This window comes from Vipera berus (genome assembly GCF_964194415.1).
Source record: "Vipera berus genome assembly, chromosome: 3".
Classification (NCBI taxonomy): domain Eukaryota; kingdom Metazoa; phylum Chordata; class Lepidosauria; order Squamata; family Viperidae; genus Vipera; species Vipera berus.
Genome location: NC_138204.1, coordinates 37,194,799 through 37,222,052, shown reverse-complemented (window position 1 = coordinate 37,222,052; position 27,254 = coordinate 37,194,799). Strand labels below are relative to the sequence as shown.

General features: G+C 40.1%; 1 protein-coding gene across 1 annotated transcript in view; it reads left to right on the top strand.

The window, feature by feature from the left end:
- The window catches only part of SYCP1 (synaptonemal complex protein 1), a gene marked incomplete at its 3' end in the record, with an annotated part of 72,934 nt that overhangs the window by 14,794 nt on the left and 30,886 nt on the right, over window positions 1-27,254 (top strand). Inside the window, exons 12-18 of the mRNA XM_081325442.1 lie at window positions 6,674-6,858; window positions 15,032-15,099; window positions 16,568-16,629; window positions 17,913-18,017; window positions 19,182-19,285; window positions 21,194-21,311; window positions 21,862-21,932. Of these exons, the coding sequence (XP_081181568.1) occupies window positions 6,674-6,858; window positions 15,032-15,099; window positions 16,568-16,629; window positions 17,913-18,017; window positions 19,182-19,285; window positions 21,194-21,311; window positions 21,862-21,932 (713 nt within the window). The remainder of the gene's footprint in view (window positions 1-6,673; window positions 6,859-15,031; window positions 15,100-16,567; window positions 16,630-17,912; window positions 18,018-19,181; window positions 19,286-21,193; window positions 21,312-21,861; window positions 21,933-27,254) is intronic.

The following is a 27,254-nucleotide window of genomic DNA, read 5'->3' as shown; positions in this document are numbered from 1 at the left end:
TATGCATGTATACATATACTCACATGTGCCAAAAAAATACAAAAACTGTCCCATCTTGGAGTGGAAAAAGACATGACTTTCTTCTGATCAGAAAGCAGAGATAAAAAAACTTTTCCAGTCCACTAATAGTCTTCATTTAAAATGTCATTACTATGAGAAGTAGGAAACCAGCTTGGTAATGAAATTAAATTCCTTCTTTCACACACACAGTTTTACTATATTACAATCTCAATTTTTTTTATTTTCTTAAAGCTGTAATGGGCAGGAAGAGAGTTATGTTTTTGCATCTGAATTGATAGTGGATGCTAAAATATCTTCTGACTGAAACCACTGGTTTCCCACTTAATCAGGATGACTAGCTGAAGTTGAAATTTTATTTCTCTCTGTCCTCGTATGTCATAGTCTCCACTGCATTCAATTCAGTGGGGAGATTGTGATTTCCCCATAATAAAAGTTGCTGTTGTACTTAAAAAGCCTGGGATAGTGATTTTTTTTACTGCTGAATGTGGAGGGACTTAGCTCTATAAGTCATGGAGAGATCAACTGTGAGTTGTTTCATTCTTAGTGTACACCTTGTCCTTGTTTGGTATAACTTCAGAAAAAAATCTGTTCTATTTTCGTTTTACTGCTTGTGTCAGGTACAAAGGATCAGGACTACATGTTAAGTTGCAGTTTAGAAGATTTATTGCTCAAGCCTATACACAAGAATCTAGTCAACTAATGGTCAATACTAAATTGGCGCCAGATAGGAATTAACTGAATTCCGGGGTGTGTGTGTGAACTTGTGGCTGGATTGCTTATGCAATGTAATGACTCCAGACTGATTCTGGCTCTGCCTCTTCTCTTATATCTTGTCATATAAAATCAAGCTCTATGTAACAAGAATATGAAACTCAAATGGAAATTTGCAGACATGATTTGTCAATTATTTATTTTATTAGATTTCTATACTGAAAGAAGAAAATGGTAAAAAAGATAACAAAATAAAGCAGACAAACAGTCAGTTACAAGAATCAAGATTGTTAATACTTGAATTCGAAGAAATAAGAAGTAAGTATTTTTATTGCCATCCTAGTTGTTTTTTATTATACAGCAAACTCGATGTCCTTAGAACATCTGTTTTTGTTCTTTGAGACCAATAAATACATTTGGAATTTGAGAACAATGTTTGGATAATACTATAAATTAGTAATGATATTGCCAATCATATAATGTTGTGCAACTCCTCTTTTTGTTTTGTGTAAATGTATATATATATATATATATATATATATATATATATATATATATATATATATATATATTTCAATTGATTTATCTCCTCCATTCTTTGTTCTGTTTCTCTTTCATTCTGCTTCTTCCTTCTTCACCTCATTTCTCAGCCAATGTATAATCATGTTTTCTGCAAGTACTTGGCAAACACATTTTCACAGTATTGCACCATTTCCCCTATATTAGAGCCTAAGAAAAATTCCATGGATGAAAATCCTAAAGGGGAAAATAGATCAAGAAGCATGGGAAACTGGAAAATATAATTATAAAAGCCTAGTTCAGCACAACACCACTGAAAAAGAAAAACAAATTGAAGACGAAACCAGCATGTTTGCACAAAGATCTCTGATAAACTGAAAGACAAAAAGGACAAAAAATAGAAAAAGAGACATATTTTTTTATTTATTTTTAATTCCATTTATATCCTGCCCTTCTCCGAAGACTCAGGGCGGCTTACAAGCTTAGCAGTAGCCTTCATTCTATGTATATGCCTGCTTATTAGGGCTAACTAATAACTAAGGCAGAGTATCAGCTTATAGCCCAAATCTGCAAACATGAAATCAGGAAAGCAAAGGCTCAGAAGGAACAAAGACTTGCAATAAAAGTCAAAGATAATAAAATTTTCTTTCAACATATAATGACGAGAAAAAAGTCAAGGAAGCAGTAGGTTCACTTAAGAGAGAAGATGGCAAGGAAATAATTGGAAGACAGCAGAACTGCTTAACTCATTCTCTGCATCAGTCTTCACTCAAAAAGAAACCATAACCCAACCTACCAAAAACCTAACTGTACAAGACAGATTAGAAATAAAAATTAAAATAAGCAAGAAAATCGTTAGGGAACACCTATCTGATCTTCATAAATATAAGTCATTAGGGCCTGATGGAATTCATACCAGAGTTTTGAAGAAGCTGGTAGATGTTATTTCAGAACCATTGTACCATACCTTTCAAAAATCCTGGAACTCCGGGGAATTAAGAACTGATGTGGTTCCCATCTTCAAAAAAGGGGGAAAAACAAGACCCAGGAAACTACAGACCAATCAGCCTAACATCAACACCTAACAAGACACTGGAAAAGATAATCAGAAAACATCTGCCTACATCTAAAAACAGATTTATAACTAAAAGTTACAAGTACATATTAGGTGAAACCTGATTCAAAAACAGTAACTGTGAGAGGGACCATGAAGTCCTAGTGGACGATCACTTAAATATGAGACAACAGTGTGCAGCAATGACCAAAAAACTAATACAATCCTTGGTTGTATAAACAAGCATAGAATCAAAATCAAGTGAAGCATTAGTACTGCTTTATAAAGCTTTAGTAAGGTCACTTCTGGAATACTACATCCAGTTTTAGTCACCAGATTACAAAAAAGATGTTGAGATTTTGGGAAAAGTTCAGAGAAGAGCAACTAAGATGATTAAAGGCCTGGAGACTAAAACAATATGAAGCAGGATTTGGGTTTGGCTGGTCTAGAGAAAAGGAAGAATTAGGGATAACATGATAGCAGTATTCCAGTATTTGAGAAGTTGCCACAAAGAGGAGGGAATCAACTTATTTTCCAAAGTACCAGAGGGCAGGACAAGAAACGATGGAAACTAATCAAGGACTCCTGTGTTTAATAATAATAATTATTATTTTTATTAAAGAGTTTTACAAAAACAAAATTTTACAATATATCCCCAAATCCCCCCCACCCCAAACCCGCCCACTTCCCCTCCCCCACTTCCCAGAGCTAAATACAGGATTATAGTTATAATAATCATATTCTAAATAAAAATTATGCATAATATACAATTAACCAAATTCATAATGTGCTTTAACTCCCCTTTAACATAACTACATACAAAGTACCAATAACAATATTTATTTATTTATTTATTTATTTTAATCCCATTTATATCCCGCCCTTCTCCGAAGACTCAGGGCGGCTTACAATTTAAGCACAAATCAATGTGCTTAGCAATAGCCTTCATTCTATGTATATGCCTGCTTATTAGGGCTTTCGCCCCCCCCAGTGGCATTTTTTTTACAAAGTCAGCTTATTGCCCCCAACAATCTGGGTCCTCATTTTACCTACTTCGGAAGGATGGAAGGCTGAGTCAACTAAAATCTACTCATAAGCTAAATGGAACTTTTTAGTCCCATATTTGTTCTGAATATAATCTATCCATCTCCTCCAAACTGAAATATATCTTTCCTGTGAATGATCTTTCAAGTAAGCAGAAATCTTAGACATTTCTGCAAGATTCGAAACTTTAAGCACCCATTCTTCTCTAGTAGGCAAACTATCCTTCCAGTATTGTCCCACCAGTAACCGTGCTGCTGTTATCATATTCAACATCAAATTAGTTTCTTTAACATCACAATCTACAACAATACCCAATAAAAACAATTGCGGAGAAAACTATCTTTCTCTTAAAAATCTTTTGAATGTTCCACCAAATTTTAATCCAGAAAGGTGGCTTCTAAACTACCACATCTCCAACATTTAGACTGTAAATTAGGATACATGTTAGACAACTTCTTGGGATCCAGATGCCATCTATAAAACATTTTATAAAAATTTTCTCTTAAGTTTTGAGCCTGAGTAAATTTAACATTTCTGACCCAAATTATCTCCCAAGTGTCCAACGAAATTGGTTCCTGAATATTTTGTGCCCACTTTATCATACAATCTTTAACTAATTCCGTTTCCGAATCCAATTCAATTAAAGCATTATATATCCTCTTTATATGTGCACAATTTAAATCTCTAATTTGTTTTACTAAATTTTGATCTGTAATTGTGATGCCAACCTTTTGGTCTAACTTCCACCTAGCTTTCAATTGGGTATATTGAAACCAAGAGTAACTTATGTTTTCTTGTCTTAACTCATCTAATGATTTAAGTTGCCAATCATTCCCTTGCAATCTAAGTAGTTCCTTATAAGAAACCATATCCAAACTCACTCCCATAGATACGCCCTCTATCGCGTGTCCAGGAATTCCCCAAATCGGTATTTTATAATTTAACTTTTAATAATACTTTTTCCAGACATGCAATAAAGCACTTCTAAGAATATGGGATTTAAAAGCCCTGTCCACCTTCTTATCGTAAAGCAAATATGCATGCCATCCATATACCAAATCCCATCCCTCAAGATGAAGTATTCTCTTATTAGTTAAATTAAGCCAATCACTAACCCACGTCAAGGCAACCGCATCATAATACAATTTCAAATTCGGCGCCTTGAGTCCCCCTCTTTCCCTAGCATCTTGTAAAATCTTAAATTTAACTCTTGGTTTTTTCCCCGCCCAAATAAATTTATTAATACCCTTCTGTCATTGATCAAGGTTGGCATCCTTTTTCAATATAGGTATCATTTGAAACAAAAAGAGAAACTTTGGCAGAACATTCATTTTAACAACTGCAATTCTTCCCAGTAATGATAATTGTAATTTTTTCCAATTATTTAAATCCCTTTGTACCTTCAACCATGTTTAATAATTATTGTATAGATGAGAATCCTCTGTATCTTTTTTGTTCTTTTTGTACTCTTTGTTCTCTATTACCGTAGTTTGTATTTGTGTGTGTATGCATGATTAATTCAAAAGACTCCTTTCCACTTCTAAAATACTCTGGATTTTACTGGTGTTTTAACTACCAGTGTAAAATAATATGTATTGGACATCTGCCAAAGTACAGAACTATATTAATTATAAAAAGGCAGCTTGAGATAGGTAAGAATCAAAAAGGGTTATAATATTTTGCTTCATTTTTCTCACTGCTTGGTTTTTCTAGCTTTTGTTTTTGTTGATACTCCAATTTTATCTTCTCCATTAGCTTGGATGATCAGTTGAGTGGAATAAGAAAGCAGTTGTCATTGAGGAAGAATCAAATCTAATGCTGCTGACTCTTCAGGATTCATGATCTACTGTCCACAAGGGGGCAGTAATATGTAGAGAAAGAATTAGATTTATTCCACATATTCCCTTTGTTAACAGTGTTCTTGGTCTAAAACAGGGGTGTCAAACTCAATTTCATTGAGGGCCGCATCAGCATTGCGGTTGCCCTCAAAGGGCAGGGTGGGTATGGCAAGGGTGGGCGTGGCTAGAGTGTGTATGGTCTACTGGGTGGGCAAGGCCAGCTCTACATCGTTCACATCAAGGCTGCCTATGGGGGCCTGGGCAGGAGTGGGACAGATCTGAGGGTCTCTGGCAGGAGGAGGGTCTCTGGGCCAGGGCCAAGGCAATGGGGGCCGTTCCGTCAGTGTTTCCAGGATGGCTTCGCGGGCCATATGAAACCACTTTGCGGGCTGGATCTGGCCCCCGAGCCTTGTGTTTGACATGTCTGGTCTAAAAGATTAATCTGAAGTCATTTCCTTTCTCCTTTCTCCCCTGGCACAAATGCATAGAACTTGTGCTCTTTGAATTTCTTTTCTGTTACAAGTATAAACCCCACCTCAGTTATTTTAAGTTAGATTCCTGCTTACATGCTCAATCGCACCACTTCGGCAGAACTGGTAGCTAATTTTTTATTGCTCAGGCCCAGAATGGACTTCTGGAAGCAGCATCCACACACAGAACCGGTTGTTCACATATTTGAATCCCACCACTGGTCCAGCTTCCAAAAGTCACTTCAACGGCTTTATCAGCCTCTATTATTATAAATTACTTTTCTCACTTTTGTTGCTACCTACAGATCACAATCTTTCTTTGCAATATAACAATATAATCTCCTCCTCCTCTCTTCTTCCTCCTCCTCCTCCTCCTCCCAAACAGCAATGTCCTAGACTGCATCTGTCCTTTGCTTGAAGAATGCTTTAAATCTAAAAACGTTTTGCCAAGGAAGCAAGAAGGAGCTACAGGTTGAACTTTGCTATGTGCATGCCACTGATCAAAACAGATAAAAAATATTGTTTTTTAAAACAAAGTTTTTAACTTTGGGTAGGATAGCTGTAGCTGATATTTAAGGAAGCTTTAGGCAAAGATCAATGAGGGATATGTTTGGTTATTATGTTTGGTGTACATGTTGACCAATACTGCTTATTTAATTAAAAGCATACATTTTCTCTATACATGATATATAGTATAACTCTGGCCTGTAAACTTTCCTGAAAATATTTTATATTTTATTTTTTGCATTTAAAATTCAGAACAGCAAGATGAGATAATAAAAAAAGCAGAAAGCAAGCAACAAATCTTGTTGGCAGAACTGGAAAATACTACACATTCTTTGGAAGATACAAAGGTATCTTTGATACAATAATTTAAGTTCAATAGTAATACTGAATATAAATGAGAAATCCAGGATATAGTTTAAATTATTATGAATATTTCCATTTAGTAGAATCTTAATTATAAAACATCACTACATATAAGTTGAAAAATGTAATTTTTTAATTCTTTTTAGAATACTTGTAACAATTTAGAAACTGAGTTGCGAATTACAGTAAAAACATTAGCAGAAGTCACTGAAGAAAAGGAATTGATTAAAAGAGAATTTGAAGAAACTAGAATTCTGCATGCATCTGTTACTGATGGGTTCCAGATTGAAGTTTCTAATTTGAAGGAGATGCTAATGAAAGAGGAAAATAGGTAAAATGGTTTTCTGTGTAAATTTTAAAATATAATTGTGACAAAGGGAAAACAGAAATCTCCCTATAAATAGGACACAGCAGCAAAGTATTTCAGACTTTGCCTGCTGAGCATAAAGGATGGTTGATAAAGGAGCAGTGGTGGAGGTTGGAGAAGGTCAAGGGAGATGGCAGATACCAAAGGTTAACTAAGAGAAACGTAAAGAGAGGAAGCCTCTGGATTCCCTTAACAGGCCTGTACATACAATGTCCACCACCCTTCTACACTTTCTGGCCTTGATTCAATTCACTGTCCAGCAGAGACCAGTTTCTGCTAGCTGGAAACTCTTTCTCAGTAGGAAAGAAAAGGCTTCAAAGACTACATGAATAAGAGCTGCTTAAATCCCCCCTCCCTCCCCAGGCTGAAAAGCTTATTGAAACTTCATAAAAAAGCAGGAGAGCAAGCTTCAAACTTCCACTGCCAGAACAATTTATTTTTTTAGTTAGGCATTTTATTTTTAATGTATGTTGAGTTCTTTGTTTGGACTACTTGGGCTCCACAGAATGTTTTTGTTTCAGATCCTGACCTTGAATGACAACTCTGACTCCTAAAGACTTCAGCAAGTTCTTTGCAACTTTGGGGAGTCCAGTGTTCCTTTTCTGTTATTTGCAAGACAGCTCTCCATCTTTCTGTTTACAAGGGCTTCTACCATAATACTATTATGAATAATTATAGAGAGTTTCATAAAATGAATTTGTTTAATTTTTATGCCACTCATCTCTCCTATAAGGTGACTGTGTGGCTTGCAAGTTATCAAATAAAATGTATTTAATATTTTAAGATTTTAAAACATTAAAACTACACATGTGGAACCAGAACCAAGAGACGAGACAGGGATGAGGTCTTCTTATCCTGTCAGTACGTCTAGCAGGGAGTACCTTCCTTGGTGCTCCAGGTCAACCGGCAAAGTCAAGTATTGATACCCTTCTGGAAGGCCAGGAGAGTGGGAGCAGTTCTTACCTCTGCTGGTAAAATGTTCCACAGGCATGGAGCAACAGCAGAAAAGGTTATTTTCCTTGAACCCACCTGCTGGAGTACTTTAGCAGACAGGATCTATAGCAGGCCTCTTCAGATGGCCTGAATGGGGTAGACCAGGGGTCAGCAACCTGAAACAGTGAAAGAGCCACTCGGAACCGGTTCCCTCACAAAAGGAAAAACTGGGAGCCGCAAAAAATGTGTGCGCATGTGTGTACATGCGCGCATGTGCAGAACAGGGTTTGACTTAAGAGTGGAGCCAAGGCGAGATATGCACCTACCCTGCATATTTGAATTGATTGGTTGAACTTTTTTAGTCCCACTTTTTTTTTTTGGACTGCACATGGCAGAGGACTGGGAGCCACAGGAGACGGCTGAAAGAGCCGCATGCGGCTCCGGAGCCACGGGTTGCAGACCTGTGGGGTAGACTAATCCCATTGAGGGAAGATGGCTTCTCATGAACTCTGGACTGATGCCATGTAGGGCTTTAAAAGTAATAACCAACTTCCTTGGATTGGATCTGGAAGCAAACTGATAACCAACTCATATAATAGCAATGTTATAAATGCAGCCTTAGGAACTCCCAGGATTGTGTGCCACTGCATTCTGCCAGCTGCTTCTTTAAATACTCTTCAAGGGTAGTCCATTATAGTGCATTACAGTAATCCAGCTGAGATGACTAGGCATGAGTGACCATGCCCAGGGCTTCATGATCCAGGTAAGGGTGCAATTGGTTCATAGCATGAAGTTGTTCAGAGGCCTTCCTAGTCATGAGAGTTGTGAATCCAGGAGGTTCCCCAGGTTAGACACTGGATCAGGAGTTGTGCAACTCTGTCCAGAATTTATGATGATAACCAAATCCTGAGGTCTCTTTCACCCTTTGTCTTGCCTGGGTTCAACTGAAAGCTGTTGTCCTCCATCCAGATCCCTACAGCTTTCAGGCATGGAGAAAGGGCAGCCAGAGCATCTCTTGGATCACCAGAGATGGAGATATAAAGCTGTATATCATCAGCATACGGATTGTATCTCATCTCATAATGTGAGATGATCTCACCCAGCAGTTTCATATAAATGTTAAAAAGAAGAGTACTGAGCCCTGTGGCATTTCATAAAGAAGAAGCCACAGGCTAAATCTGTTGCTCCTTATTAACATTGATTGAGCTCAGCCTTGGAGAAAGCTGAACCAATGCAATATTGTGCCTCAAACTCCATAGCCAGCCCAAAAGGATACCATTGTCAATCATATCAAAAGCCACTGAGAGGTTAATAGAGAACAACAATGATGAAAACTTTCTTGAATGCATTTGGGTCAATATAAAGGGAAAAAATGACATTTCCATAGTTATATACTATAGGCCACCCAATGAAACAGGAAATAGGTGTTGTGGCCCCGACCCCCGCGCCTGTCCTAACCGAGGAAGAGGACTCAGGATGATGGGGAGGGACTGGCAAGGCCTCCCTCTCCGGGGCCCTCCTCTCTGGCAAGGCCTCCGTCTCCATCTGAAGGTCGAGGAGCAGCCTGGGAGTAGCCAGGCTGGGACGGAACTCGAGCAGCTGCAGCAAATACAGTCTAGTGAAGATGACTCATGGCTAGACCTTCGAGAAAGACGCAGTGCCAAGCGTTTGCAGCAACATAGGTTGAGTAGGAGGGCCAGGGAGTAGCTGAGTCATTGAGCCACACCCCATAAGGTACAAAAGGGTGTGGCTGCTCTCAGAACTTTGTGACGAACAATAGTTTAAACAACTTCTGGTCACATCTTTGGAACTCTGCTTCTTGTTTGAAACCCTGGTCTGAATTCTTGGCAACGCTTCTGTACATCTGCTTCTGGACTGTTTGTTTGGACGTTATCTCATTCCAGCTGACGTTTGAGGTAACGAGCCTATTTTGCTGCCAAGGCCTTATCAGAAGGCAATTAACTAAAGCTTGTAGAATTGACTCTTACTAGTCGTGCCTGCTTGTCTGTTTTTACTCCGGGAGGGGGGAACAGAACAATAGGTGAACTTTTTGCTAGTAATTTAACTAAGATGTAGAAAGCACATCACAATAGTAATGGGAACTTTATCCTGACATCAACTGGGAGACAAACTTCACCAAGTGGAAGATCATACAGGTTCCTGAAAAACCTAGCAGACAAATTTGTCTCCCAAAAAATAGAGAAGGGAACAAGGGGATCAGACATTCAACTTAATTCTCACAAACAGAGATGAAATGTTAGAAGGTGTTGAAGCTACAGGAACCTTGGGGGGTGTGTGATAATGTAGTATTGGAATTCAACATTATGTAAGCACAAGCAATAGAACAAAGTCAAATGAGTTTTGGTCTTTAAGAGAGCTAATTTGAATAATTAGACCTTGGGAAGGATTCCATGGATGAGAATCATCAAAGGGAAAACAACCCAAGAAGCTTGGGAAATTTTTAAGAGGCCAGCCTACCATAATACCAGTGAAGAAGAAAAATAATTCTGAAAAGAAACCAGCATGGCTGCATAAAGAACTCTGATAAATTGAAAGACAAAAAGGACAAGTATAAAAAGTGGAAAGAGGGCAGAATATCAGCAAATAGCCCCACCCTGCATAAATGAAGTGAGGAAAGCTAAGGTTTAAAATGAACTAAGGTTTGTGACAAAAGTCAAAAATAACATAACTTCTTTCAACATGTAAAAAACATCAATGGAACAATTGGCTCATTAAAGGGAGAAAGTGGTAAGGTGACAAGCAACAGGGAGAAAACTGCTTAACTTGTTTTTTTGCATCTGTCTTTACACAAAAGGAAAAAACAGTTCAACCTATCAAAAATAGTAAAAAAAAACAGATTAGGAATACAAGTTAAAATAGGCAAGAAAATGGTAAGTGAGCACCTGTCCACCCTAGACAAGTTCAAATCACTAGGAGTTCAAATCTGGATTACACCCCAAGGTTCTGAAGGAACTGGCAGATGTGATCTCAGAACCACTGAACTATATTTTTAAAAGATCTGGAGCACTGGGGAACTACCAGAGGAGTGGAAAAGAGCTGATATAGTTCCCATCTTCAAAAATAGATCCAGGAAATTACAGACCTATCAGTCTGACCTCAATACTTGGGAAGATTCTGGAAAAGATAAGCAATGAATCAGTGAACACCTAGAGGTAAACAAAGTAATAACCAAAAGCCAATATCGGTTTGTCAAAAACAGATCACGCCACACAAATCATATTGCATTCCTTGACAAAGTGACAAAATTAGTGGATCAGAGGAATGCTGTGGATATAATTTACTTGGACTTCAATAAGGCATTAGATAAATTAGACCATAACCTACTACTTGATAAGATAGAAAAATGTGGGCTAGACGGCATCACCACCGGATGGATTTGTAACTGGCTGATCAACTGCACTCAACATGTACTCCTCAATGGAACTGCATCTACATGGAGGGAAGGGTTTGTTTTAGGCCTGTACTCTTCAATATCTTCATAAATGATTTGGATGAGGGGATAGATGGGGAACTCATCAAATTTGCAGACTATTTACGTAATACCAAGCTGGCAGGAATAGCCAACACTGCAGAAGACAGGCTTAAGATACAGAAGGATCTTGACAGACTTGAACATTGGATGCTATCTTACAAAATGGAAGTTCAATGGTAAAAAAAGTAAGGTTCTACATTTAGACACGAAAAAGTGCACAGGTATAGTAGGTGGTAGCTGGCTCAATAATAGTAACAGAGGGAACGGAGTCCTAGTGGATGCTCACTTAAATATGATCCAGCAGTGTGCTGCAGCTGCCAAGAATCCAACACAGTTCTAGCCTGCATTAACGGATAGCATCAAGATCACATGAAGTGTTAATAGCACTTTATAATGCCCTGGTAAAACCACACTTGGAATACTGCATCCAGTTTTGGTTGCCACTATGAAAAAAAGATGTTGAGACTCTAGAAAGAGCAATGTAGATGATTAGGAGACTGGAGGCTAAAACATAAAGGAACAGTTGCTGGAATTGGGTATAAATTGGGGTGCACCAAGGCCTTCTTAAATGGTACAGGAAAAAACCCCTCCTGTAGTGATGCTTTAATCCAGGTTACCTCCTGAGGCTTTTACCAACCAGGAGGGATGGGAATCTAATAAGCAAGTAGTTGCCTTAACAGCCCCAAAGATCCTGTCCAGTTTCTCAGGTCCAACAGGATCAAGCAGTTCCCAGGTAATGTAGCAAATCCATTTCCCAGGTACCTCCAATGGACCCGTTCCACACTTGGATTCAAACTGAGAACGGATCTGAGCAATTTATCCATTAGGTGTTGAACAAATTCCTCTGCACAGCCCTATTTGATTGTCTGAATTTCCCCCTTCCCAAGGAGGGACCAAGTGAGTAAGACTGGAGAAATAGTTTTCACCACTCTTATCACCTTGAGTTGGCCTTAATTGAGGCTGTGACTCATGTCCGGTCCCTCTGCTCCTCCATAAACCACAGAGAGTTTCAGGACCAATAGACCAGGAGAGGATGCACAGGCTTTATACTGTCTACAGCCTCAGCCACCACCTGATTCCAGGTTGCGGCCAAAGCCCCCACAGGGCCATGCAGCAGAACCCCCAAGATATCCCTTAGCTCTTTCTGAAACCTGAGCAGGTCCATTTGCCACTGGGGGTGAACCATTCAAATAGGACTGCCTCCCTGTGTGGCAGTGGAAAACCTTACAGCCACCAGGGCCTGGTCTGTCCACGACAATGGATAATTATGTATCTTACCAGATCACATTGCCATGGCTTTGACAAGAAAATTATATCCAGAGTGTGACCTCTATCCTGCATTGGCTTTTGGATGATCTAGAATAAATCATCCCATCAGAATGAATATTACAAACTGTTAAGTCTGGTTTAAGAGCTAAATCCAATTGGGTATATTAAAACCTCTGCTGTGATCTCTAACTCTTAGCTCTCATGTAGCATGTACTGAAAGAGGTCCCATCAGTTTTGTATTCTGGTCCTCCCAGCCACAGGGCACAGATTTGCCAAATTCCTCATACAACGAATCATAGAGTGAGACTACAAAATCAGGGAAATGGCCCAAATGGTCCCTTCCCTATGCAACATCATTCTCCTGGAGATATGATTGGCCCTTGTTGCTTTTTATTTTTTCCAAAAAGTCCAGAAAATGTGGTTTATTTCAGGAGCCCTGAATGGAGACGGAGTTGATCAAATGAATGATCTGATTGTTTTGCTGCTGCCATTTGGTGTTGGGTAGGGTTTATAGTTTTTATGTTTTGGTTTTTAATGTAAGCTACATGGAGTTACATGTGAGCTGGGCAATCATATACTTTTGTTTAATAAATAAAGAAGGTTTAATTGATCATAGTGTAGATTTTGCTTATATATGTGTGTGGTAAGATAATCCTTGAGTTATGAATGTGTTGGAACCTACCAATTACATTTGCAATACCAGAGGATGTTAATTGAATCATGTTAAGTGAACTGGCCCCCATCCAGGTCACCATAATGTTTTCAGTAAATGAATGCATGGGTTGTTAAGTGCGCAGGAATTGGGTGAAGGAACAAAACCCCATGCCTGCAACATCCCAAGGCCTCCCCTCAATCACTGAGATATCCCATGCTCTGCTTCCCACAGCTGCTTGGGAAACCTCTGCACCCAGTTCCCCTGTCACTGATTGCTCACTTACCTTTCAAAGATCTCCAGAGCTCAGGATTCCGGGATAAGAAAGGAAGACAGACTGTTCCATTGCTAAGCCATGTGGCAGAAAAGTGGCTTTCTTTTTCTGAGATGCTAGAAAAACCTCCCTGTTTTTTTTGTCACTAGACGCTAGCCTTCCATGCCACAGCAAAAGCAAATGGGGAGGGAGAGAAATATTTCCCTTCCTTGCCATTTGCCTTTAGTCCCTTGCTATTGGTGGCTGGAGGGGAAACAAGGAAGCAGCCAGAAATCTCTTCCTTTAGAATAAGCTTCTCTTAGATGCTGGTCTCTGCAAACTAATACATGCACAGCTAATGGTCGATGGAGGGAAGTGATGAGTTTTCTGGCTGCTTCCATGATTTCCCTCCAACCACCAATAGCAAAGGACCAAAGATAAATGGTAAGGAAAGGAAAAATGTATTTCCCTTGCCATTTGCTTTCACTATGGAATGGAAGGCTAGCGTCTAGTGACAAAAGGAAAACAGGTTTTTCCAGCATCTCAGAACAAGATGATGTCAGGACCCACCTCAATCCACATCTTAGGAAATAAGAACTCTTGGATGCAAGTTTAGTCCAAAAGGAAAATGTTTACTAGGATGGAATCGATTGTGGGAATACAAGACGGAATCTGAGAAAAGTTACATTTCAATCCTATATAAACCATTCCCATTCCAGCCCCTCCCCTCATCCATTTGGTCAGGCTGTCGTCAGTTGCTAGGTGTCAGGTCCTTCCATGGGAAAGGGAACTCTCCTTGGTTTTATGGTTATTGCTTTCCTTTACAGTTGTAAATGAAGATACAATCCAGACCTGTCTGTCCCCCCTCCCTTCCCCAGTAAAACATCCCCTGTTGTTTGAAAATCGCTTTAGTAACCATCCTCTCCCCCCCCCTCGGAGAGATGGCAGAATCCCCAGAAATAGCACGTTGTTCTACCTATACAATTATGAAATGTGATATAAATGGATTCTGACAGATGACTACTTTTCTGCCACGTACCCTAGCAAGGGAGTAGCCTGTTCTCCTTTCCTACCCTGGCATCCTGAACTCTGGTGATCTTCAAAAAGTAAGTGAGTGATCAGTGACAAGTGGAGGGGACTCAACGGGACAGGATGGGGGAGAAATAGGGAAGGGCATGCTGTAAAGTCTGCAGTCAGTCATAAACAGAAATGACTGCAGGAATACTGCAACATTTGCAATTTCAGGACCGGGTTATAAGTTCTGTTGTACCTTTGAACTGTCATTAAGTGAGCTGTCATAACTCGAGAACTACCTGCACTTTAGATTGTTATAGGAAAAACAGTTTACTAAATACAGAATTAGAATGGTCACTTAACCACTCTGCTGTATCTCAGCTTTATAGCCATATTTATTTATTTATTTCTGCAATTCAATGAATTTTTAATGGTTATATAATAACACATGCTGAAGTTATTCATTCACACATAATTATTTTTTCTTTAACAATTCATTGAACATTTTAATTTTTTTTAAAAGGAAAAAGGAATTGAGAGATGCCTCAGATGCATTAGTTTTGGAACTCCAGAATAAATCATCTGAACTAGGTATGTTGAAGAACTGAAAACAGAGACATTGTTCTTTAGAACTACTTGAAACTGTGATAGTGTTAATTTTGTGTATATCAATTTTACTGTTCATCTTATATCATGGTCACACTGCATTAATTATTCATTAAATCAATTTATATAGCCACCCATCTCACAAACAAACAACTCTGGGCGGCATATAACAGAGCTAAAAATAATAAATAAATATATTAAAATACTTTAAAAAGTATATAAAAACTAAATAAAAATAATAGATGAAGGAAAGTTTAAAAATAGTGGAGCCATTTCACTAGTTCACCCATTTCTTGGAGCCCCCAGACCTGCTGGCAAAACCAGGTCTTGGGAAACCTCCAGAAGTTCAACAGTGGCAAGGCCAAACTCATCTCAGGGTGGAGAAGACTCCACCAGTGAGAGGCACTACAACAGAAAAGGCCCGCTTCCTAGAGCCTGCCAAGTGTAGCTACCTATGGAACAGACTCTTCATCATGCCCCTTCTGCTGCATCTGGTAGGACAGGCAGATGAAATAAGGGAGAGGCACACAGGTAGACTTCAAGTGACAATGGCAGTTGGGAACAGACTTTGTCGCTAATGATGCTGTTGTAAAGTGATACCACTTTGCTTAGTAGCAGTGATGTCTGCAATCCTGGTGGTTATTAACCAAATCTCACAGTCATTGGCAATTTCCTGCCAACTTCCCACAATCAAAATCAGTGGGAAAACTGGCAGGAAGTTGCAAGTCTCAGGCAGGCAGGTGAGTGGCTGCTGTTGAGTGGAAGAGGGATCATGGAGCTGCAGGGATGATGTGAGAGGGTGTGAGGAAGAGTTGCGAAGAATGTAAGGAACTGCATGAGAGGTGCGGCATAGGTCATGGAAAGTGCATAAATGTGCAAAAGGGTGCACAAGAAGCATAGTATAAAGGGTTGCTCAAGAGGCTTGGGGAGGAGGGTGTGCAAGTAGCACAGAGGGGCTAGGGGAGGCTGCACGGGTAGGGAGATTTATTCCAGCAACCTGGAACCTTCCCTGCCAGTTTCTCCATTGATTTTTTACTTTTTAGCCTTTTTTGTGGCTTTCTGAGCATGTTAATGCATTCACCTATGGATTTTTTCAAATTTTAAAGAAATATGAAAAATATATAGGAGAATGTACCATTGAGTTAAGGATTTTTGAAAGCTCAGTCTTCTGGTTTCTTGGAAATATCTGACTATTCAGATTTCTGTTATTGCTTCTTTAACCATTCAGCCATCCATCCAGCCTCTTTATTTTGGTCCTGTTCACATTTTGTCTTGAATATACCCAGTTTTTATGTGAGATCCTGAGCACATTATACTTATCTGAATATGGTCCTTGATTGAAAAGAAACAAATGTGTCTATCTAAGAATGAATAGAAATTTAAAAAATAAGTATATGTAATTTCATAATTGAAAATACTACATTATATTTTTTTATGTTTGAATTAATTGCAGAAATGATGACCAAGCTGAAAATTGATAAAGAAAAACAAATTGAAGAATTGGAACCAGTCTTAGTAAGGGATTTCTAATATATTTCTAATATATTTTCATTCCACTAGCTGACATCATTACATCTTTCATCTATTGAGAATTATGTCTTAAAACCTATTTGGTTTTTTTTAAGAAAGCACACAAACTATTAAGAGCTGATATTAAAGGGTCCTGATGTGAATTAGATGCTCAGGCAATCCATGTAGGTAAAAAATGTTATCTAGGAAGAGACTTGCCATCTCCTTTGCTGTGGTACAGTGAATGAAATAAAACATCTTGGTGAGAGTTTTCATTCCCACTAATGTGGTTGGGATTTTTTTGGACAGAGGTAGCTCAGTGATGAAATTAAGGGGCATGGCTTGCTAGATCCTTTGTATTGCTCCACCTACTTATGGAAATATGATCACCAAAAATCTCAACTGATCAGATAAACCACACTGAGAATACTGCATTTAGTTTTGGTCACCATATTATAAAAAAATAGATGTTGAGACTGCAGAAAAGAATAACAAATATGATTAGGGAGTTGGAGGCTAAAACATGAAGAATGGTTGCAGGAATTGGTATGTCTAATCTAGTAAAAAGGACTGGGGTGACATGATAGTGTTCCAATATTTGAGGGTTTCCACAAAGAAGAGGGGGTCAACCTATTTTCCTAAGTACCAAAAGGCAAGATAAGAAACAATGGATAGAAACTAAACAAGGAGAGAAGCAACCTAGAACTAAGGAAAATTTCCTAACAGAACAATTAACCAGTGGAATGGCTTGCCTTCAGAAGTTATGGGTGCTTCACCACTGGAGACTTTTATAAAGAGACTGGACAGCCACTTGTCTGGAATGGTATAGGGTCTCCTGCTTGAGCACAGGGTTGGACTAGAAATGTCCAAGGTCCTTTCTAACTGTTCTTCTGTTATTCCCAAAGAGCTAAGAGCCAAATCAGCCTTCAGTCCTTGGTATGCAGGAAGAGGCCCAGGAGGGATCCTCCCTAAACCTTCACAGGATGTATCTGATAATTATGCAGGGTGTGTTTTAATCTGAAAAAGATTTCTGTGTTATCAGCAGGCAGCAATAAAGAACGCTGAGCAGTTTATTGTGTTGTTCTTGGTTCCTTGTATCTGACACTTACCCTCTTGATATTCTTCACTCATTCCTCTTGGAAATACATATACTCAATGATATGGCAGCAAAGCAGGACTTGGGAAGGGGTGCTTACAATGTTAGTATAAACAGAATGGTTGTAACAGTAATAAAATTAACACTTTGTTCGTTTTGTGCCAATTTTTAATTTACTTTAATTTTTGAATAGGAACAGATCCAAGAATTTTTACATGGAAAACAAATTCTTGAGAAGACCATTGAGAAATTACAAGAAAGAGAAAGAGAGTTAAAGGACACTCTTCAGACAAGAGAGGTATTGTAAGTTCTGATAGATTTTGATGTTTACATATTATTACAAAAATATAGCTTGAAATATCTTCCTCTTTACGCTTCATCAAGCTTGAATAGCAGATAAGCCTGAAATTGGAAGCATACATTTCTCTCTTTATGACTATCTGCATGTACTCAGTGGGTATTTCTTTATTACTTTTATGTCATTGTCAGAGGTTTAGAAGTGGCAAGGTATGCAGAATTTTTAATGTACAGTTCTCCCATATATGACCAATAATTGTTTTTACTGTTCATAATAATATGTCAGAAAAAAGTTACTGCACAATTTCATATAGGAACTATCTATCTGGAAGCAGCTAGTGACACACATATCATCTCCAGAGCTTTAATAGCTAAATTAATGTCAGACAGGCCACCATTTAAGTTGTTATTAGGAAATATAAAGTACTTGTGTTCAGGCAGTCCTTGCTTAATGGCCCTGTTTAGTGACCAACTGAGGTTATAGCAGTGATGAAAAGATAATTTTATGACCAGTTCTCACACTTACAACCATTGTAGCGTTCCCATGGTCACAAGATCAAGATTTGGGTACTTCATAATTGACAGGTATTTAAGATCATTACAGTGTCCCCAATCACATGATTGCAATTTGTGCACTTCACTGTCAGCCTCCAAAAAGCAGATTAAATAGAGAAGGCAGAATTAAAATCACAAATCACAATAACATGATATCTCACTTAACAACTGCAAGTGGAATGAAGTCATTAGCCCATTGCAGTCACATGATGTCTTACTTAATGAGTATGTCATATAGCCAGGGTTTTGTGGTTGTTAAGTGAGGACTATCTGTATGTGGCTATTTATGGCAATTTAAAATTTCATTTATGTTTGTAATATGAACAGTTAGAACACATAATGACCACATTTGGGACTTGAATTTTAGCTAGAAGTCAGTGGTTGTGATCAGATTTGATTTTAGTTAGGTTTTATGACGATTGTTAAGCAAGTCACTGCAGTTGCTAAATGAATCAGTTGTTTAGTGAACCATGTGGTCATAAAGGCAAACATGTTTTATTCAATAGGCTTTTTAAACCAGAAAATGCCAAAAAAGTTATATTGTTTAAGTATGCTAATGTTATTGTAAATGGTATGTTGTAAAAGTACATTCATGCATTGTTACCTGCAGAAAGAAATACATGATTTGGAAATGCAATTGTCTGATGAATTCAAAAATAAACAAAATTGCTTTCAACAACTTGAAACACTGAAAGCAGAGCTTGAAAAAGAAATGTACGTACTTATATTAATATATGGTTAACATGCTATTAGTTATGAAAGACTTTTATGATTGGTTTACATTTAATATATAAAGGACATGCAAGATATAAGGTAAGGTAAAGGTTTCCCCTATTATTATTACAATAACATAACATAAAATAACATAATGTGTAGAGGTTTCCCCTATATAGTCAGGAGGCGAGGCTCATCTCCGTTTCTTAGCTAAGGGAGCCAGCATTGTCTGAAGACATTTCCATGATCATGTGGCCAACTTAACTAGTATATGGAAATGCAATGACTATATGCCAAGGCTCATGGAATGCTGACCAAATTGGTACCTATTTATTCTACTCGATTTGCACACTTTCAAACTGCTGGATGGACAGTAGCTGGGGCAAATAATGGGAGCTCACCCCAGCGTGCAGTGCTCAGGTTTCAAACCTGGATTGTCAGGTTTAATTGTTTAACTGCTGAGCGATCATGCCTTCAATATGCAGGATATAAATATCTTAAATAATATATATTATTATGTTACTCTTAATATTTTACAAGATTGTTTTTATTAAAATAATTGTACATAGCTATTGTTTGGAAGGTAGTTAAATAATTTACTAAGGGTAAAGCCAGAATATAAAAATTATTACTTCTTTTTTTAATTCCAATAATGCTGTGGTTTCTGGATGTAAGTAAATTTGTATTTTGAAAACAGTTACTGAATTTGTTTCTTTTACAACTTTTTAGCATTTCATTACTAACATTTTCATAATGCTGAACTATAATAATATATCTCAAATGATGAGAAAACATACAAGCATAAAATTTGGGGGAAATTGGGTTTTGCAGCTGCTGTTTTGAAGTGACTGCCAGTAGAGCACACAATTACTAGCATTTCCATTTTTCTCAGATGCTTTTTCAAAAATGCTGGTATGATTAACACTATGATGGATTTTACTTTTACTTTTGGAGGAGCTCTTTACAGCCTTTGCTGCCTGTCCACCATCTTGGCTCCTCCACTGTGAATTATAGTTTTATTTAGAAAGAAGATGGGATGGATTTTAAATAATTGCCCTTTAAGTCCCATAATATATTTAGATGATATAGTACTTTGCAAAAACCAAAATCCAGTGCCCTTTTATAAAGGTCCAGATTTTCCAATCTCAGAAAGATATATATTTATTTAATTTGTTTTTGTAGAATCAGTCTTAAAGTTTTTAAAATTTCAGAAGAGCCCTAAACCCTGACAAGATTTATGCCCTTCCAAAGCTGTTGTTGAAGGGAAATTGTGGGATTCCCATCTAAAGAAAGATACTGTAGGTTCTATAGTGAAGGAGTTCTGAAATATTAATCCACATTTTTTTATATTGCCCTTATTATAAATGTGTTTGGTTGCAGCTAGCTTATTCTCTAGTTATATTTTGAGGTCAGCCAGATTCATTCTATTTAGAATTGCTACTGTTTGATCATTGTGATTTTATTTCATTGAACATGTCTAAGGTCAGTTGTTTTGTTTTTTGCGATTTGTAAAGTATGCCATACTTCGACAATATCAGTTTTACAGTGGTTTTTAGCTGCAATCTCAGAATGTGTCTGTTTTTTGTTTCTAAATTGGTCAGTGAGCATAATAACATTTGGTATTATTACTCATACAATTTTAAAATGGCATTATTTGATGAATAATTTCTTTCAGAAGTACACATAGATGTGGTCTTAGTATGAAACTTGTCAATTTAAAGAAAAGTATTTGTAGTGGTTTCTATGCTAGGTGACATTAAATTGCTATTGGAATCAGAGTTCCTTAGCTGGTCTTATATCAATGTTAGATCTACTTGGTACATCTTGTTCCATGATGTTATTTCAGAGTAATTTTATATTAAAAAATGACAATATAAATAATTGTTTCTAGTATTATTATTTTAACAGCCTAAAGAATAAAGAATTAAATATGGAGTGGAACAAACTTTTATTTGAGAAAGAACAAATTATAACAGAGAAAAAGATGGTGGATGATGAACTTCAAAAATGTAAAGATAATATTAAGGCAAGTTCCTGACTATACTTTTTAAACTAAACCATCTAGCTATAGATAGTTTTTGTGCCAGTAATTGTTTTTAATTTCAGAACTAAATTATAATTGTGTACTTCCAATGCATCTTACTGTGCCTTCACTGTTTCCTAAACATGGATAAGAAAGGAACTTAAATGACTGTTTTTTTTTAAAAAGACTGGGAGGTGATCTGAGTGAACTTCCTTTCTTTTTCTTCCATTCAATCAATTTTTAGAGACTGCTCTGACAAGTTTGTACAGTTTTCTTGGCAAGAAAAATTATTTAAAGTGGTTTGTCACTGCTTCCTTCCAAGGGCTGAGAGAAAGTAATTGGCTCAAGGTTACCCACCTGATTTTTGTGCCCAAGGCAGGAGTAAAACTTATGGTCTCCAAAGTTCTAGTCTGATGCTTTAATATATATATATCACACACACACACACACACACACACACACACACACACACACACTCACACACACAGACATATATACTTAATTTATAGTAGTTTTGCATTTTCTACATTTAGTTACTTGTCTTTTTGTTCAGAATGTTAAAAATACAGATGAAGAAGCCAAAAATCAAATTAACGTTTTAAAACAAACAAACCTCCTATTAAGGTAAGCCAGAATAAGAATGTTTACTGTGGTATGTTCAATAAAATTTAAGTTTCAAGTTACTATATAATGTTCTTTTTGAGAATAGATTCTAATTTCATAGTCCTATTCTTACAATATTTACTAATGCCTTTTGCTAATGTAAATTTGTATGTATGGATGGATGTGTGTATATATGTCTCTCTCTCTCCGTGTGTGTGTTTGTGTGTGTATGCATGTATATGTATGCATATGTATAGCTTTAGAATTAAAACTGCCTTGTTGTGGCGAAGGGGCTTGCATAATTCAATGAAGCTATGAGCTATGCCGTGCAGGGCCACCCAAGACGGGCAGGTCATAGCAGAGAGTTCTGACAAAACGTGATCCACTGGAGAAGGAAATGGCAACCCACTCCAGTATCTTTGCCATGAAAACCCCATGGACAGTACCAAAAGGAAAAAAGATATGACGCTGGAAGATGAGCCCCTCAGGTCGGAAGGTGTCCAATATGCTACTGGGGAAGAGCTAGTACTAGTAGCGCCCGAAAGAATGAAGCGACTGGGCCAAAGCCGAAAGGACGCTCAGCTGTGGATGTATCTGGTGGTGAAAGGAAAGTCCGATGCTGTAAATATTTTTTCTCCATAGGAACCTGGAATGTAAGATCCATGAATCAAGGAAAGCTGGACATGGTCAAACAAGAGATGACAAGACTAAACATTGACATCTTAGGAATCAGCGAACTAAAATGGACAGGAATGGGTGAATTTAATTCAAATGACCATCAGGTATACTACTGCGGGCAAGAATCCCTCAGAAGAAATGGAGTAGCCTTCATAGTCAATAAAAGAGTAGGAAAAGCAATACTGGGATACAATCCCCCAAATGACAGAATGATCTCAGTTCGAATCCAAGGCAAACCATTCAATATCACAGTAGTCCAAGTCTATGCCCCAACCACCGGTGCTGAAGAGGATGAAATTGACCAGTTCTATGAAGCCCTACAGCACCTTATAGAACTAACACCAAAAAATGATGTCCTTATCATCATGGGGGATTGGAATGCTAAAGTAGGAAGCCAAAAGATAACCGGAATAACAGGCAAGTTTGGCCTTGGAGTACAAAATGAAGCAGGGCACAGGCTGACAGAATTTTGTCAAGAGAATACAATGGTCATAGCAAACACTCTTTTCCAACAACCCAAAAGATGGCTCTACACATGGTCATCACCAGTCGGTCAACACAGAAATCAGATTGACTATGTGCTCTGCAGCCAAAGATGGAGAAGCTCTTTACAGTCAGTAAAAACAAGACCAGGAGCTGACTGTGGCTCAAACCATGAGCTTCTTGTTGCAAAATTTAGGTTTAAACTGAAGAAAGTAGGGAAAAGCACTAGGCCACTCAGGTATGAATTAAATCATATCCCTGTTGAATATACAGTAGAGGTGTCAAATAGATTTAAGGAATTAGATCTGATAGAGTGCCTGAAGAACTATGGACGGAGGTTAGCAACATTGTACAAGAGGTAGCAACTAAAACCATCCCAAAGAAAAAGAAATGCAAGAAAGCAAAATGTCTGTCTGAGGAAGCTTTGCAAATAGCTGAGGACAGGAGGGAAGCGAAAGGCAAGGGAGAAAAAGAAAGATACACCCAATTGAATGCAGGATTCCAGAGAATAGCTAGAAGAGATAAAAATGCCTTCTTAAATGAACAGTGCAAAGAAATAGAAGAAAACAATAAAATAGGGAGGACTAGAGATCTCTTCAAGAAAATTGGAGAGATGAAGGGAACGTTTCATGCAAAAATGGGCATGATAAAGGACCAAAATGGCAGGGACCTAACAGAGGCAGAAGAGATTAAGAAGAGGTGGCAAAATTACACAGAAGAACTATTACAAGAAGGAGCTTAACGTCCCTGGTAATCACAATGAGGTGGTCACTGACCTCGAGCCAGACATTCTAGAATGTGAAGTGAAATGGGCCTTAGGAAAGCTGAGCAACAATAAAGCTAGTGGAGGTGACAGTATTCCAGCTGAGCTATTCAAAATCTTAAAAGACGATGCAGTAAAAGAGCTACACTCAATTTGCCAGAAAATTTGGAAAACTCAACAATTTAATTTAATTAATTTAATTTAATAATATTTATATACCGCCCTTCTCCCTGAGGACTCAGGGCGGTTCACAGGGCAGAGTAAAATACTAAATACAAACGTTAAAACAAGATTAAATAATTGCCCATATTAAAACAGTTGGAATCAAGTTCTAAAACACCAAGTTAAAATTAAAACACAAGACTAAAAACCCCACCAATCCCCATCAGGCTAGGCCGGCTTGAACAAACAGAAACGTCTTGAGATCGCGACGAAAGGAGCGAAGATCGGGCGCCATCCGGAGCTCTACCGGTAGCTGATTCCACAGCTCCGGAGCGCCCACAGAGAAGGATCTCCCCCTGGGGACCACCAATCGACATTCTCTGATCGGTGGCACCCTGAGGAGGCCCTCTCTGTGGGAACGCACAGGGCGCAGGGAGCTTGATGCCGGCAGCAGATGTTCCCTAAGGTACTCCGGCCCCATGCCATGAAGGGCTTTAAACACTGTTACCAGTACCTTGAATCTCACCCGGAAGACAACTGGCAACCAATGCAGCTCACGGAGCAGCGGTGTAACGTGGGAGTATCGGGAGACTCCCAACACAACTCTCGCGGCTGCATTCTGTACCAGTTGGAGCTTCCGGGTGGTCCTCAAGGGCAGCCCCATGTAGAGAGCGTTGCAGTAGTCTAGACGAGAGGACACGAGCGCATGAGTGACCGTGCACAAATCATCCCGGCTAAGATAGGGCCGCAACTGGCGCACCAGGCGAACCTGGGCGAAGGCCCCCCTAGTCACAGCTCCTATATGGTCTTCCAGGGTGAGCCGTGAATCTAGGAGGACTCCCAAGTTGCGAGCCCTATCTACGGGGGGTAATAGTTCACCCCCCATAGCCAAAGGTGGAACATCCGAATAAACCCGGGATGAAGGTATGCAAAGCCACTCAGTCTTGTCGGGGTTGAGTTGGAGTCTGTTCCTCCCCATCCAGACCCGAACCGCCTCCAGGCACCGGGACATCACGTTGAGGGCATCACTGGGGTGGTTTGGGGTCGAAAGGAAAAGTTGGGTATCATCAGCGTACTGATGATACCCAACTCCAAAGCCACGAATGATCTCACCCAGCGGTTTCATGTAGATGTTGAACAGGAGAGGCGAGAGGACCGACCCCTGAGGAACTCCACAAATGAGAGACCTCGCGGTCGACCTCTGCCCTCCTGCCAACACCGACTGCGAACGTCCCCGGAGATAGGAGGAGAACCACTGTAAAACTGTGCCTCCCACTCCCAATCCCCTGAGACGCCGCAGCAAGATACCATGGTCGATGGTATCGAAAGCCGCCGAGAGGTCTAATAGGACTAGAACAGAGGAATATCCCCTGTCCCGAGCCCTCCAGAGATCATTCACCAGCGCGACCAATGCCGTCTCCGTGCTGTGTCCGGGCCTGAAACCCGATTGGTACGGGTCTAGATAATCCGCTTCATCCAGGACCAGAGGGAGCTGATGCGCCACCACACTCTCAACAACCTTCGCAAGAAAGCGAAGGTTGGAGACAGGACGAAAGTTGTTTAATACAGCTGGGTCCAAGGCAGGCTTCTTGAGGAGAGGCCTCACCACCGCCTCTTTCAAGACGGCGGGGAAGCAACCCTCACTCAGAGAAGCCGATATAACTGCCTGGAACCAGCTGCGTGTCCTCTCCCGGGCTGCATAGACCAGCCAGGAAGGGCACGGGTCCAATAAACACGTGGTGGTGCTCAGCCTCCCCATGATCCTGTCCACTTCCTCCGGAGTCACAGAATCAAACTCCTCCCAGATGATATCGACAAGACCGCCAGTGTCCTGATCGTCAGACTCTGCCCAGTCAGAGTCCAGACCGGTCCGAATCCGAGCGATTTTGTCCGACAGATGTTGGTTAAACTCCTCGGCACGACCCTGCAAGGGATCCTCCCTCACCTCCTGATTTAGGAGGGAGCGAGTCACCCTAAACAGGGCGGCCGGGCGATTATCTGCGGACGCGATAAGGGTGGCGAAGTGGTTAGACCTCGCCTCCCTTATCGCAGCGAGATAAGACCTAATGTAGGCTCTTAGTCGCAATCGGTCGGATTCGGATCGGCTGGACCTCCAACCGCTCTCTAGGCCCCGTCTCCGACGCTTCATCTCCCGAAGCTCCGCAGAGAACCATGGAGCTCGACGGGATCTGCACCGGGTCAGGGGCCGCAGGGGTACAACTCGGTCAAGAGCCTCAGTGGCCATCCTTTCCCAGGCTTCCACTAAGGCATCTGCCGAGCTGTGAGCAAGGGAGGCAGGTGGGGACCCCAGCGCTGCCTGGAACCTCTGGGGATCCATTAAGCGTCTGGGGCGGTACCATTTAATTGGTTCCAAACACCCACGGCGGGGGGTGGCAAAACGGAAGACCAGCCGCAGGAGATGATGATCGGTCCATGACAGGGGCATAATAATTGGAGAGCCCCCACCAAGATCATCTAACCACCGTCCAGATAAAAAAACTAGGTCAAGGGTGTGGCCTCCCTCATGAGTCGGTCCCGAAATTACTTGCGTCAGGTCCATGGCCGTCATGGAAGCCATGAACTCCCGAGCCAACTCAGATGATCCTCCCAGCGATGGTAGATTGAAGTCCCCCAAAACTATAAGTTTCGGGAACTCAACCACCAGCCCAGAGAGGACATCGAGCAGCTCAGGCAGGGCTGCTGCTGCGTGACTAGGCGAAAGGTACACCAGCAGCAAGCCCAACTGCGCACCAGGGCCGCATCTCAAAAAGAGAGACTCACACCCGACTATCTGAGGAACAGTGGCCTCCCGCGGACACAAGGTCTCCCTCATAACAACAGCCACACCCCCACCCCTACCCTGAGCCCGAGGCCGGTGCAGCACCCGGAAACCTGGTGGGCAAAGGTCAACCAGAGGAATCCCGCCCTCTGGGCCCAACCAAGTCTCCGTGATGCAAGCCAGGTCCGCCTGCTCACCCTCGACCAGATCACGAACGAGAGGAGCCTTATTAGAGACGGACCTGGCATTCAAATACACCAGCCGGAGCTCAGGGGGCTGCACACCCTCACTCCCGGGACCTTGGGGTAGAGCCAGAGGGTCGGAGTGCCTCACCGCTTGTAAGCAGCGGAGAGGCCTTCCCTGAGATCGATACGGCCCTCTGCTCCTACATCTGCTGCCATTCCCTGATGTCGTGGGAATAGGTAGCCCCACGACCAGCCCTGGAGCCTCGGAGGTGACCGACCCCCGCTCCTCCCCC